Raw genomic sequence first — 14,714 nt, forward strand, 5'->3', positions numbered from 1 at the left:
GGTAGCGTGCGAGCCTGGTGATGTCAAGGTTCTTGGTTCGAATCCGGTTGCCAACAGAAACCTTTTTTTTATTGAAAATCGAGTCCATGGTAAAATTGAAAACATTATTCTGTTGAATTGAAACGAAAATCAGTCTGCACAAATTTAGTGGCGTTGTGTATTTAAATTGACCCTCAGAATAGTAATTTTCACCGCAAGCCGTTGTTCAGTGTAGCCAACATCTAATTGCTTTATATTACGCACTTCACACCCCACTGGACCCCTTTCGCAGTTAGTATAAGTGCGGGATCGTGAATAAAACTGCGATTTGGCATCGAATCGTGTTGCTGTTGTCTGCGCACTTATGCATTACAAGATGCTGAATAGATGGTTGACTGCGATGTCGCTGTTCTTGGTATGGTATTTGAATCTAAAAAATTAAAGAATCGGTAAACGCAATCATGCAATATTGACGAATGTTCAAATCTTACCTTCCTGAAAGCCGGCAGCACCCAAGACAGCAGCGGTGGTTATGAAACTGGTTTCCCAGAAAAGCTTTCCGGTTCACGACGAAGGCCAACTTTCCGCATCGTAGGTTTTCCGTATAGATTCCAGCCGCGAGTTATGGGCAATTACGAAAGACTCTGGTACGGAATCACGTACGGAATCCACCATCACTTTCTTAGCCACAATATGGATACAGACCGCATCACAAAACATTGTTGGCTATTACTGAACACAAAACGAAAACCAAAACAAACGCGTAGTTGCCAGATATATAAAAAAGTCTCAAGTCAACTGACAGCATGACTGCCAGTACGGCGGCACACTTCGGCACATCGCCGGCACATTGCCGGCACTTTGGCACAAAATGAAGTGTGCCGAGTTTCTCACCCCCTGACCAACTTGGTGCTAATTTTTACGGCTTAGTGGTTACTTGGGTATTCACATGCTGCAACTCAATGTTCATCAGTCTATGTTCCACCGCCGGCAGTCACTTCCAGACCAGCAACACCGGTAAACCCATTGGTTTCGACTACTTACCTTCCACCGATCAAAACTGGAGGACGCATTCAGTATCTACCTCGGTATCTACAAGCCGAACCCCGAGCAGACTCCTGAAGTGGATTCTAGGCTTTGTTCCGAGCTTTGTTCCTCCATGCCACATTTCTAGATTGAGTTTAAATAAGGGCGAAAGTAACATGAGAGAGTTCTCTTCATCGACTCTCTCTTCTGCAAATTAAAGTGACAAGATGCAAATTAAATCGAACTTTTTTACACTTAGACGCTAGATTGCATCGCAACCTAGCGATTTATGACCAAAAAGTGCAACCATACAGAGAGTCGATGAAGAGAACTCGCTCATGTTAGTTTCGCCCTTATTTAAACTCAATCTAGATTTGTTATCCCTTAAGGGAAGATTCAAAAATTACGTCCATCATTTTGTGGGATTTCTAGACCCCCCCCCTCCCCCCTCTGTCACGCTATTTTCCTATACCCAGGCCCGGATTAAGGATTGTGGGGGCCCGGGGCCCGAGGGGATGTGGAGGCCCCTCAGAGAGATGATCAAAAATGTTTTTCCTTATTTTCAGTACAGTACTTGAGTAATATGAAAAATAAAGCTAATGTTAGCAATCAAAAAAGGTTTTTGTGGGGGCCCCAAAAATGTGGGGGCCCGGGGCCCGGGCCCCCCCGGCCCCCCCTTAGATCCGGCCCTGCCTATACCTAATACACGTACTGTCACACTTTTCTAGACCCCCCCCCCCCTCCCCCAAATGTTGGACGTAATTTTTGAACGTTCCCTAATGTTTCGTTTAATTTTTGTCAACCACCTTTGGAACAAAATCACGTTTAAACCAGCCGCGAACACTTATTCCATATAGCCCACAACGTAAGGTCCGCACGCAAGAAGTTCTCCAGCAAACCCGAAAATTCCACAGTTCGAGTCTCACGGTGTAAAAAATTACTTGCAAAAGTAAAAAAAATGATTTATACAATGGTACGCAGAGTTGTCAGAATCTGGTAAATGTCCGCAGGGGTGTGTAACTTTTTTCAAGTCGATAAAACAGATTTGCTGAAATATTTCCGTTTTGTTTTTATTATCGTAAAGCTAATGATAAAGTGATTATTACGTGAATAATTCGGCAAAAATTTTGTTCGCGAAAAATGCCATTTTTGAATGGTAACGATACTTAACGACCCATTCGGTCTATCATTGAAACATCGAAAATGATAGGTATTATCATTGATATGCTACGTCGTATCATCGATTTATAATCCGACATATGATAAGACAAACAATTTGAAAATGATAACCGGTACAATTGTTTTATAATACCGTTTTATTCGGGTCGAGTCTTTTGAAACCGAAGGAACATTTACGCGGCAAAAGTTCTTCGATTGTTGCCGAAAAATGGTTTTTTCAAACGATTAAGTAAGAACATATCCAGTAGATTTTCAGTTTGGGTGATGTACGGAGCTCGAATCCACTGTGATTCTAATATCATACAGTATTTACGCTCTTTGGGGACAGTTCCACTTTTCCTCCCAGCATATTGCCCGTTTTTCAACCCAATTGAGGTGGTTTTTGGATTGGTAAAAAAAATATTTGAGACGAAACTACACAGAAGGATGCAAAACACCATTGTCAAATGTTGTTCAAGGTGCACTTACTTAATTCACATCATATGATTGCTCCAAACTTTTTCAAAAATGTGGATATCTTCCGGGAGGAAAATTTGACCCATCATTAAGCGAACAATAAATTGAAATGTTTAAACCGTATGTGTACTTTTTATTTATTTAGTATGAGATTAGAACCCTTTTCAAGGGGAGGTCGCTTGGAACAATGTGCCGAGAACAATATTTTGCATCGAAGTTAACACAATTTTTAGATCATAGCACACTGGGGCACACAGGGGCACACTGTGGCACAATTTTGACAGCTAACTTTTCGTGATACGCCGGCAACACTGCTTGGCAATTTTCAACAGCCGTACTTGAATTCATTTTCGTGGTGGTTTTCGAATAATCGTGGATTATTGTTGCTTCGGTGAATAATCAGGAGTTGAATTAACCAGAAATTATGGACGAGGTAGGTAGCATCAGTAACATTCCATGGTCTAATATTACATAGTGATTTATATTGAAAGGTGCATTTTTGGAATAAGATGGAAGAAGAATATGGAACCATAAACCCTCACATACGAAACATTTTGAAAAAGCAAAACCTATGTAGCCAGTCGCTGTCACAACTAACGGTCGAATCAATTCGACAAATAGAGCAAGACATGCGTATTATGGCAGACTACTTACGCGAAGACGCATCCGCTGGTGGGACTCCGCTCGTTGAAATTTATGGGCCAGTATACGCCAAACAGCCAGAAAAATTTCGTTTCCTGGGCGGAGAAGTCATGTGTCTCCTCGATCTGGCTCGTATTATGGAGAGAAAGGGAATCAAATATTTCATCAAATCAAAATGTAGAACAATTATAAGCATTGAAGTACACGGCGAAGACGCAGAATTGCATTCTCGCACTTTATATGACAAAATAATGTTGCACTTCGCTTCGCAGTAAGTATTTCTTTTAAATCTTATACCTATTGTGAACACTTGTCAGTTGATTTCTTTCCATTTGCATAGAGGTATACTTGATACAAGCTATGACGAATTTCTGGAACAGTTAAAGGAAATTGACATCAAAATTTATACCAATGGCGACGGAAAATTCCGAGCGGAATCATTGTGTCCAATGTGCCAGGTAAATGGAAAACGGACAAAGATATCATTTACCATGGACGAACGTGGAAACTGGCACATTTACAGTCTCACCCGACACAGCAATTCGATGCATTTCCAAATGCCAGAAACTTCACTACGAAAGCGACGTCGAATTGATGCACCACTACCGGCAGCAGATTTGAACCGAACTGATACAGAACAGGCTGGGAATGATGTAGATTTATTAGAAACGGTGGATTCTATCATTTCCTATGACCCGTTATATTCTTCAGAAAATGAGATAATTGATTTGAGCGGATCGATCAAGGTACAACGTGATCTGGAGTTTTTAGAGGAAGATAGAATTCATGTAGATGGTAATTCTTTTATTTATGTCACATAACACAGAACCAGAATATATATATATATATAATTTGCTTATAATTTACAGAAGTGGTGAACTGTAGCGATGGCGGAGTACACTCTGGGACTGCAGAAGTTATCCCCATTGTCGAGACGCACGATGTAACTAATGAGATCACGTAAGACTAAAATTTGTTATATATCGAATTAGTAGTTAGTTGTTATGTGTGAATTATCAAAATGCAATAAAAAATTAAACTTTAAAAAGAGTTTAATTTGCAGTGAAATCGATGGAAACCCTAATCAATCTAACAACGAGTTGGTCGGGCAATCTATGAGTAAGCCTACAGCCTTATTCGACGTTCATAAAAATTTGAACAAGCGATGCGAGCTACAAAGAAAATGTGGAGCACGTTACACTGAATATGAGCATGATGTTGCAGCTTATTTATTGCTGACCTCTGGAAAAAGCGCATACACATTTAACAAAGCGAATATGTCACTCCCCAGTGTCAAATCTGTCCATCGACATATTTCTCGGCACACCTATGATACCAGAGAAGGAGTGTTGATGATAAACACTCTTGTAAAATACTTGAAGGTCAATCATTTTCCAAAAGCTGTTGCATTAAGTGAGGATGGGACATCCTTGTCTCCCAACCCAGAATATTCCGCTCGGACGGACTCTGTGCGTGGCCTGGTGGCGCCATTCGATGACAAGGGAATGCCAGTGCTGGACTTTTTCAAGGCTTCTTCTGCGGCAAAAATGGTTAATGATCTGAAGAATTACACAGTTGGAGAATACTTATATGTTGTTATGGCGACTCCGATGGCCGTGGGTGCATCCCCGGTTTGCATACTGTACATGTGCAGTGACAACAAGTTTACGCATCTCCAAGTAAAACAGCGGTGGCACTACGTGGAATCCGAACTTAGAAAAGCTGGAGTGAAAGTTGTGTCACATGCATCCGATGGAGATTCACGCCTATTGCGAGCAATGAAGGAAAGAACAAGACTTCCACATCCACGAGCAAACTTATTGTATGGACAATATTTCGTTGGAAATTTGGATGACGATGTAGTTTGCATCCAGGACACTATTCACCTTGTAAACAAACTCCGACATAGTTTGCTCAATCCAAAAAAGAAAATGGTTGTTGGTAATTTGAAAATTAGAAATTAATTGCGTTCAATTCTTCTTATATTTTTTTAAATTATCTAGGGAAATGCGATGTGTCATCCGATTACATAAAGCAAATGATTGAAATCGGTGAAAAAGTCATTCACAGGATGAATCCGTCAGACTTGAATCCAGCGGATAAAATGAAGTTTGATCCATCTTTAAAATTAATGGCACCTGAACTTATTGAACACCTAACAGACATAGTACCAGATTCTATCGGCACAGCAGTATATCTAAAGATAATGAGGTTGATATACGTTTCATTTACCGAGGAAAACATGTCACCAAAAAAACGAATAATCTCAATATGGTTGGTTTTGCCAGATTCATGTAAAACGTTATACAATGTAATTTGTTTTATTTTATAGGACTGCGTTGTTCTTTGTTCGAGCCTGGCGTTGGCAGTGTCTTGACTCATCTCGAAGCATTCAGGAATGTACAACTTCCAACGTGTATTGGTGCTTAGAATTGAACGCTCATGAGTTGATTCACTATCTGGTGAACTGTCGTGACAAAAACGCAGAAAAGCAGTTCGTAGTCCAAAATCTGACCAGCCAGCCCTGCGAGACTTCCCCAAGTAACCACTAAGCACTAGCGTAAGCGGTCTAAAGGTCATACAGCAGCTTTTTCGTGTCAATAGGCTCAGTAGGAAATTTTCAAATGCTCTCAGGCATTATAAATAGTAAGCACTGAAATGAGCCGTATATTAGTATATGACGCTATGCTATAGTGCTTGTAAACCCAGTGTCTATCAGCCGAATAAGAAGCCTGACAGTGCTGTTAAAAGGCTTGGCGTGCATGACGTTTACATCAATCAAAGCTGATTTCAAGCAAAACAAAACTGAACCGAAGCAAAACAATAAAATCTCCTCGGAAATTTCGTACGATCGATAGGGCGGTGGAAGCTTGTCGTCGGACACTTCAAGCATTAAATGGAAACAGAAAATGTATAGCTGCTTCCTCGATTATGATATAAATGCATCGGATGTCTCGTCGGATGTTTACCTGTGGAGTTTCAATCGTTTTTCCTACAGACGAACACCAAAACTAATCGATGGGCCCCATTTTTATTCCTCTTGTTACGGAACCTCGTCAACCTCCCAAACTTCCCTAGCTGCATCTCCTGCAGATCACTCCACCCTCCATAAAACCATTTTATACATTTCCAATGCGGCCACATTGTACCCGATTTCAGATCCGAACATCGGATCATCCGGAACATTCGGATCGGAACATCAATGCTGTCCCAACTTGTTGCCTTCTTTTCCTTAAATACGGTGCTGAGCAAACCGATCTCTTGGTGCATCGATGGAGCAGATGGGAAACGTGACGACATCCACTTAAGACTAACAACCCCGAGGACATCAGATCGAATCTGGGTTAGGCCGTAAAAATCGAAGAAAAGTAGACTTCGATGGAAAACATCCGGAGAAAAAAAAAAGAAAGTAAATAACTTTTTTTCTTTTTTCTTGACCCATTTTTGACAACTCATTCACCAGAGACTCGGTACGCAGATTGAAGCTGGCCGTATATCAGCCGAATATTTCGCCAAAATTGGCTTTTAAGCAGATCTATTATAGGATGTAGTTCTAATGAGCTCTATTAACATTGCTCTTCATGTGGATATAGAACCAACTTGGTGCTAATTTTTACGGCTTAGTGGTTACTTGGGTCGTTTCGTGAGCTACGCTCAATGACGACCATCAATCACACAGCGGTAAATTTCACCATGAAGGATCTCGAGCAGAGGATGCAAAAGCTGCAAATGAAATTACTGATTGCTCATCGTAGAAAAAACATTTTATGTTTTCCTAGCCTGCGCAGACAGGCCTCCAAAACTTGTCCATTTTTCGATCTGCCAAATGATGATGAAATCGCTCAATCCATTTTAACAGCCGAGAAAAACGCGACAGAGCTTCTCATTTCAGTCGGATTTGATAAAGATAAAATCAAGTTTAGTCACAGTTTCATTATACGTAACTCTAACATACCACTTGATCTTGAATATGTGAATGTTGATGAAGAGAGCTCAGATGGCTCGTCAGATGGTAAATAATTCAGAAATTAAAAATTTAATATTTTTTTAATCAATGTTATCTTCAGGTACCAACTGTGAAGCACTGGTTTTAAACAATCAAAATGAAGAACCTGTCATCGAATGTGCAACTAAAGTTTTTCCTAAAACTGGCGGAGAAAAGATTCTAAAACATTGCAGCACAAAGAGGAACAAAAATATTTTTAAAATCAGGCGAATTACGGGGAAAGTTGTTAACATCTCGAAATCGAAAATGCTGTGGGTCTTGTCTTCTGGACGTCTTAGGAGAACAAATGATCGATTGCAGCGCTTTCATCGCATTCAAACAGCATCGAAGAAAAGCGAAGCTGAATAACCTATTTATTTAGAATTGAACTTCATTACCTTCCATATTTTCTGTTTAGCCTAGTTTTATTATTTGATGTTGTTTTCTCACAATGTAAAAGAATATTGTCAATAAAACTCTGTTACGTTTCTTGTTATTGCTTATCTAGATTGAAATTGAAACAGGGCGAAAGTAACATAATCGGGTTCGGGGACCCTCTCATCTACGAATACGATTGCACTTTTTTAAGCTTGGACATGAGATTAAATCACAGGCTAGCAAAATGTGGTCATTATTCTTGCAAGTTTGCTACTTCAATTCGGGTTGATGAGTTCCGGTTTCGTCATTTTAGATAACTCCTGTTAACTCGTATTGACAGTGGATCTTATCAACTTCAATCTATTCAGTGTGCTCACAAAACAAGCCGCTTATTTTATGATCAATTCAGTAACAAATTTTGAAAACGACGTATAATCAATGGTGTAGCATTGATTATACATCGTTTTCAAAATTTGTTACTGAATTAAGAAGTTGGCAACAGGCAACTTGCTTATATTGAAAAAACAAAAGGTTGCAGTGATTAATACGCTGTATAGAAACCCGAACATATCCGTCAATCACCTATATTAACAGATTTCTCGGGTAAAGTATCGGGAATGACAGATATGATTTTTTCACTACTCGTAAGCATCAAAACAAATGCAGGGTTGCCAAGCTTAATATATATTGCATCAATTGAACTGTGGCACACTGTGGCACACTGCGGCACACTGCGGCACACTGCGGCACAACGGGCCACTTCGTTACACTAATTGGCACTCTAAAAAAATATGCAATAAACGAAAGAGTGCTAAGCGACTCTCCCCTTGACCCTTTTACTGAATTTCTAAAAGTAAACATCTTTCGCTTTCATCCAACCTTTACTCTACGTGGTCGACATCAATAGCATCAGTGACCTTAGATGCTAATTTTCGGCTAAACTCACTTTCCTCGGGTGGCAGTGATGCTTCCATAGCTTGCAGAAGTGAATGAGAAGCTCGAACTTGTGCCTTCAGTTCATGTGCTTGCAGTTGAACCTCCGCAACGTTTATAGCAACCGAATCAACCCTGTCGCACATAGTATTGATTGATGATGAAATACTTTCAACGATGTTGTAGGCGACTTGTAAACCATGACGAGTGGCTTGAAGACGATGCACTTCTGATACCGGCACCGATGGGCACCGATCGGAATAGATGAAGGTATTCGTCCGGTGGAGCATCCTTCATTAGATTCGGTCGTACATCACCAGGGTGAGCAAGAATGTAATTCGCCAATTTTTCCGAAGATGCGTACAACGCAGTGTACCCAAGTAACCACTAAGCCGTAAAAATTAGCACCAAGTTGGTTCTATATCCACATGAAGAGCAATGTTAATAGAGCTCATTAGAACTACATCCTATAATAGATCTGCTTAAAAGCCAATTTTGGCGAAATATTCGGCTGATATACGGCCAGCTTCAATCTGCGTACCGAGTCTCTGGTGAATGAGTTGTCAAAAATGGGTCAAGAAAAAAGAAAAAAAGTTATTTACTTTCTTTTTTTTTCTCCGGATGTTTTCCATCGAAGTCTACTTTTCTTCGATTTTTACGGCCTAACCCAGATTCGATCTGATGTCCTCGGGGTTGTTAGTCTTAAGTGGATGTCGTCACGTTTCCCATCTGCTCCATCGATGCACCAAGAGATCGGTTTGCTCAGCACCGTATTTAAGGAAAAGAAGGCAACAAGTTGGGACAGCATTGATGTTCCGATCCGAATGTTCCGGATGATCCGATGTTCGGATCTGAAATCGGGTACAATGTGGCCGCATTGGAAATGTATAAAATGGTTTTATGGAGGGTGGAGTGATCTGCAGGAGATGCAGCTAGGGAAGTTTGGGAGGTTGACGAGGTTCCGTAACAAGAGGAATAAAAATGGGGCCCATCGATTAGTTTTGGTGTTCGTCTGTAGGAAAAACGATTGAAACTCCACAGGTAAACATCCGACGAGACATCCGATGCATTTATATCATAATCGAGGAAGCAGCTATACATTTTCTGTTTCCATTTAATGCTTGAAGTGTCCGACGACAAGCTTCCACCGCCCTATCGATCGTACGAAATTTCCGAGGAGATTTTATTGTTTTGCTTCGGTTCAGTTTTGTTTTGCTTGAAATCAGCTTTGATTGATGTAAACGTCATGCACGCCAAGCCTTTTAACAGCACTGTCAGGCTTCTTATTCGGCTGATAGACACTGGGTTTACAAGCACTATAGCATAGCGTCATATACTAATATACGGCTCATTTCAGTGCTTACTATTTATAATGCCTGAGAGCATTTGAAAATTTCCTACTGAGCCTATTGACACGAAAAAGCTGCTGTATGACCTTTAGACCGCTTACGCTAGTGCTTAGTGGTTACTGTAGTGTCTACTAAATGGTTATGTGCATAGGATATCTACCTACAATAATGAAATACTATTCATTACAATACCTAAATGTCTAGGTATGATTCATTATGTCTACCTAATGTAGTATAAATACGGTGGTCATTGGACCACACAGCTGAGACTGCATAAGCTTTGGACTTGTCAACATCTTTAATATTCTTCTTTTGAAGGATATAAAAGTTACTTGGGTAGTGCGTATGTGTACTTTTCAATTGCTCGATACAGCTAAAAATTTCCTGTGTTGCTGGTGCTCCTGTTTTGTCCTTTGACTCGGGGTGTAGCAGTTTTTTGTTCACCATGTCCCATAGAGTATTCGACGCCACAGCAGTAGAATGTTTGAAAACGTGGACCTGCACCTCACTTCCGCGCCACTTCGACAGGAGCTTGGTATTTTCACCCAAATCAGCCAGAGTGTGCACCTTTTTAGTCTTGCCATGCTTCAGAAGGATGTATTTTCCGATATCCGAACGTCTGGAGTCTGCTTAGATGCCCATCTCACGATTTTATCACCATCGGAACAGTCAACAACTACTTCACGGACAACGAAATTTGCGCAATGCTTCCAAATACACTTATGCAATTCCGGCAGCGTATGTCCATAAATATCCCGCTTGAACAGTGCATCTGATAAATGTTGCGTTCGAAACGACCGAGCATAAAAGGCGCCGATTATGTGGAATTGATACTTTCTGTACTTCTTGGCTGACATGTTGAGGGAAAATGTCACTTGTTCCTCCTACTTCAACTCCTCCGTCGTTTTCAGTTGGCTCTTTGCTGGAATTGGAACATTCTCCCGGAATGGATGATCGCAAATCTTCGCCTTCAACGTTGATAGATGGGACGGATTATGTTCCGAAACTGTTCTGGTTCATCGATAGCTGCTGCCAATTCATCGTTGTCAGATTCCAAATACTCCTCTTCGATATAGTTTTCTTCTCCTCCAGGAATCTGGATGGAATCAGATGATTCATCATCTTTCGTGTCGCTCATTCTATGGGATGTAAATAAACAATAAATTATGAATAGATGAAAACTAATTATCAAATTCATTTAATTTAAATACCTTTAAGCCTTCCAATGATAATTTCTAATTCTTTCCGGAGGACCACAAAATAATATTTCTGACTGCTTGTTTTTGTTATGGTTTCACTTTTCACAGCCAGAACTAGGTTCACGGGGTGCTCAAAACGGCACCCTACGTACATCCCTAAGCGAAAACGGTTGTTTGAAAGTGAAGTGAAATCGACTCCGGAATCCAACACTGAAGTGCATACACAATATATATAGCGCATTTAGTTCACCACTGGACTATCGCAATAGTTTTCAAGAGTGCGAAAACGCAAATAAAAGTGCGCGATTGCATCCAATCGACTCGGTGTCTTCAGAGCACTTATTCAGCATACATCGAAGAATTAGTGCGTCGAAGACATCAATTTGATTTGATGCAATCGCGCAGTTTTATTTACGTTTTCGCACTTATGAAGACTCAGTGCGCAGTCCAGTGGTGAACTAAATGCGGTATATATAAAAATGCAGTGGCATACGTGGGACCGTGCATAACTTGCGAACGGAAGGTCCGATTTGGGTCGCCTTAGTTTTCTGTTAGTTTTCACCCAAGGACGGTTTATGAGGTAAAAAACATGGGAGAATTGAGAGTTTTTGAAAATCGATCTTCCATACGTTTTGGGTTCATTCATAAATATCATAACGCCAAAATTGGCCTGTTTTGACACCCACCCACCCCTTCGTAACACTGTTTGTATGAGAAGAAAAATTATTTGTTCGGGCTGTAACACCATAGACTAATTTCAAGACCTCGATGTACCAAAGAAAACCATTAAATTTTCTGTGTCCAGTCCGGTACCCAATAAATATTCATTACCGTGTATTTTTTTCCGTGTATATTGCCTTTTGTGTAAATTATATTTGGCGTGTTACACCGATCTGACAGCTCTGACAGTAAGGGACTAAACATAAACTACGTAAAGTGGGTACCGAGGATTGTTCACAATCTGCGAACTTGACTGCGGAAAAAATCGCGACCATGACGCCGCTGGTAACACCATGAAGAACACCCACCCACCCCCTCCAGCTATATGACATTTGTGAACAAGCCCTTTGTGACCGGGGACTTGGTCTTGGATAGAAACTTGAAACGTCAAAAAACGAAGTAGGCAAGACAAAGTTTGCCGGGTACAGCTAGTCTATATAAATAACAATGGAATGGTGTATGTATGTCACCCCAAGTAACCACTAAGCCGTAAAAATTAGCACCAAGTTGGTTCTATATCCACATGAAGAGCAATGTTAATAGAGCTCATTAGAACTACATCCTATAATAGATCTGCTTAAAAGCCAATTTTGGCGAAATATTCGGCTGATATACGGCCAGCTTCAATCTGCGTACCGAGTCTCTGGTGAATGAGTTGTCAAAAATGGGTCAAGAAAAAAGAAAAAAAGTTATTTACTTTCTTTTTTTTTCTCCGGATGTTTTCCATCGAAGTCTACTTTTCTTCGATTTTTACGGCCTAACCCAGATTCGATCTGATGTCCTCGGGGTTGTTAGTCTTAAGTGGATGTCGTCACGTTTCCCATCTGCTCCATCGATGCACCAAGAGATCGGTTTGCTCAGCACCGTATTTAAGGAAAAGAAGGCAACAAGTTGGGACAGCATTGATGTTCTGATCCGAATGTTCCGTATGATCCGATGTTCGGATCTGAAATCGGGTACAATGTGGCCGCATTGGAAGTGTATAAAATGGTTTTATGGAGGGTGGAGTGATCTGCAGGAGATGCAGCTAGGGAAGTTTGGGAAGTTGACGAGGTTCCGTAACAAGAGGAATAAAAATGGGGCCCATCGATTAGTTTTGGTGTTCGTCTGTAGGAAAAACGATTGAAACTCCACAGGTAAACATCCGACGAGACATCCGATGCATTTATATCATAATCGAGGAAGCAGCTATACATTTTCTGTTTCCATCAAGGTTTCCATTTACCCAACTAACAATCACTCATTTAACAGGCACCATTATGACGAAATAATTCAGCATAATGTTGAATAACATTTGAATTATTTTCACGTACAACCTATGTTCGGGTTTTGTTCACACAAATTTGGAGAAGTTATAAAGCATCATGTTGTGCACCAACTTAATTTTTTGTTGTTCAAAGTGTTTTACAAATGTACAAGAAAGTTGTTGTTAAGCTTTGGCAAAAATGACTGAAAATAAATAAAATGCAAAAATGTTGAACTCTCACGAGAGTAATTATTTGCTCTCTTGTTGAGAACACCTATTATGAAATAAGAATTACATATAAAATTACCTAAATCCGGATTAGAACTCGAGACCTGTCGATTGCCAGCCGCATGCCTTCCTATCTGCGCCATCCTAGAGATGGTGAGATGCAGCGCCCAAAGCAAAACATAATCTTCCCATGACTCAATAATGATCACTCCTGAACTTGTGTTCAGCAGTGGTGAATTAGCACAGCACGAGGTAATCAACTGAACAACGCCTTGTACTTCAACAGCTGTTCAGCCCAAAACACGTGTTTTCCTTTCTGATTTCGCTGTCAGTATTTTTATCGCACGGTGAGAAAACTTGTATCGAATGCGGCCAAAAAGTGTTGGTCCTTTTTGAAGATATTGTTTCCAGACGAACTAATTGCGATATGAACATGTTTTTATTTTTATTATTAAATATCGATTTTCAAAAATGTATGACAATATGTGATGCGGTATGGTCTTGGACATGGTGCATTTACATCATCTATTCAGGTAAACTACTCATGCTCAGTCGAAGATCCGTTAAGCAATTTTTTTATTTATGCTTTTGTCATGGAATCTTGATATTATGTTCAATAAAAAGTGCATAAGGATGTTTAGGGGAACTTGCAATGTGTCGATTTCTGAATGCTGTTTGATTATCTAGATGACTGTGGGAACAATATTCAGTAAACACGACAGCACTGAAATGTCAAATGCGTCGATCCAAGCGTCTCGTACAATCGAACTGCTGCGGAAGATAAAAATATAATAATCAAGGTACAAGATATCTTGTTACAGACTAATAAATAAATGCCTCATTTTTACGTTGATTACGTCTCTTGGCACTCAATGTTAAACTACAAAATTTTATTCTGTTTTATTTTATGTGATTCGTTTAAAATTTTGGTTCTTTAATAACTTGGTTGTCTAAAAATTTTAAGCCACGATTTATCCCATAATCCAAACAAAGTTCCGAGTCAAACTATGACGGGCTGAAGGCGTTTATTTGACAAGTGAAAAGCACATTGTTCAAGAGCATATGCTCATCGATACATCAGCTCAATAAGATGCAGACAAATGTTTTGTTAAACTCTTTTGTCAAGGAATCAATGCTTGTCGAATAAATTTCTTGTTAAACGTTTGAAAAGTGTTTTAATTTATCATTGTTGATACCGATGAGGAAAGTCGAACATTAACTACTTTCTCAATTGAAAAATCATTTAAACAGTAATGTGTAGAGCATAATTTTAGTTCAGCTATCATTACCATTATTAAGCAACAATTCAGCAAGCTTGCTTGTTTGTGACTTGCAATTGTTAGTTGGGTAATGCTTGAAGTGTCCGACGACAAGCTTCCACCGCCCTATCGATC

General features: G+C 40.0%; 2 protein-coding genes and 1 long non-coding RNA gene across 4 annotated transcripts; 2 read left to right on the forward strand and 1 right to left on the reverse strand.

Annotated features, from left to right (window-relative positions):
- Window positions 1-2,092: 2,092 nt before the first annotated feature.
- LOC134285641 (uncharacterized) lies at window positions 2,093-4,122 on the forward strand. Its single transcript, XM_062846826.1, has 3 exons — window positions 2,093-3,073; window positions 3,132-3,553; window positions 3,623-4,122. Exons 1-3 carry the CDS (start codon window positions 3,065-3,067, stop codon window positions 4,101-4,103), a joined length of 912 nt encoding a protein of 303 aa, XP_062702810.1. The 5' UTR covers window positions 2,093-3,064; the 3' UTR covers window positions 4,104-4,122.
- On the forward strand, window positions 4,116-6,308 carry LOC109400829 (uncharacterized). 2 transcript variants are annotated; one of them, XM_062846825.1, is made up of 3 exons: window positions 4,116-4,242; window positions 4,346-5,223; window positions 5,286-6,308. In XM_062846825.1, the coding sequence occupies exons 2-3, from the start codon at window positions 4,398-4,400 to the stop codon at window positions 5,612-5,614; spliced, it is 1,155 nt and encodes a 384-aa protein (XP_062702809.1). In that variant the 5' UTR covers window positions 4,116-4,242; window positions 4,346-4,397; the 3' UTR covers window positions 5,615-6,308. The 2 variants fall into 2 exon arrangements, with proteins under 2 accessions (XP_062702809.1, XP_062702808.1); XM_062846824.1 differs by lacking the exon at window positions 4,116-4,242 and having other exon boundaries at window positions 4,287-5,223.
- Window positions 6,309-9,562: 3,254 nt separating this feature from the next.
- Window positions 9,563-11,598, reverse strand: LOC134285642 (uncharacterized). Its single transcript, XR_009996519.1, has 2 exons — window positions 11,139-11,598; window positions 9,563-11,066 (listed from the first exon to the last, which is right to left on the reverse strand). It is a non-coding gene; the product is annotated as an uncharacterized LOC134285642 (long non-coding RNA).
- Between the last annotated feature and the right edge of the window lie 3,116 nt (window positions 11,599-14,714).

Source organism: Aedes albopictus, chromosome 1, assembly GCF_035046485.1.
Source record: "Aedes albopictus strain Foshan chromosome 1, AalbF5, whole genome shotgun sequence".
In the NCBI taxonomy this organism is placed as follows: domain Eukaryota; kingdom Metazoa; phylum Arthropoda; class Insecta; order Diptera; family Culicidae; genus Aedes; species Aedes albopictus.

Coding starts and splice junctions, on each gene's coding strand:
- LOC134285641 (XM_062846826.1), top strand. Junction 3,554..3,622: donor ATGTTGCACTTCGCTTCGCA/GTAAGTATTTCT, acceptor CCATTTGCATAG/AGGTATACTTGATACAAGCT.
- LOC109400829 (XM_062846824.1), top strand. CDS start 4,287: ATGTGTGAATTATCAAAATGCAATAAAAAATTAAACTTTAAAAAGAGT. Junction 5,224..5,285: donor AAAAAAGAAAATGGTTGTTG/GTAATTTGAAAA, acceptor TAAATTATCTAG/GGAAATGCGATGTGTCATCC.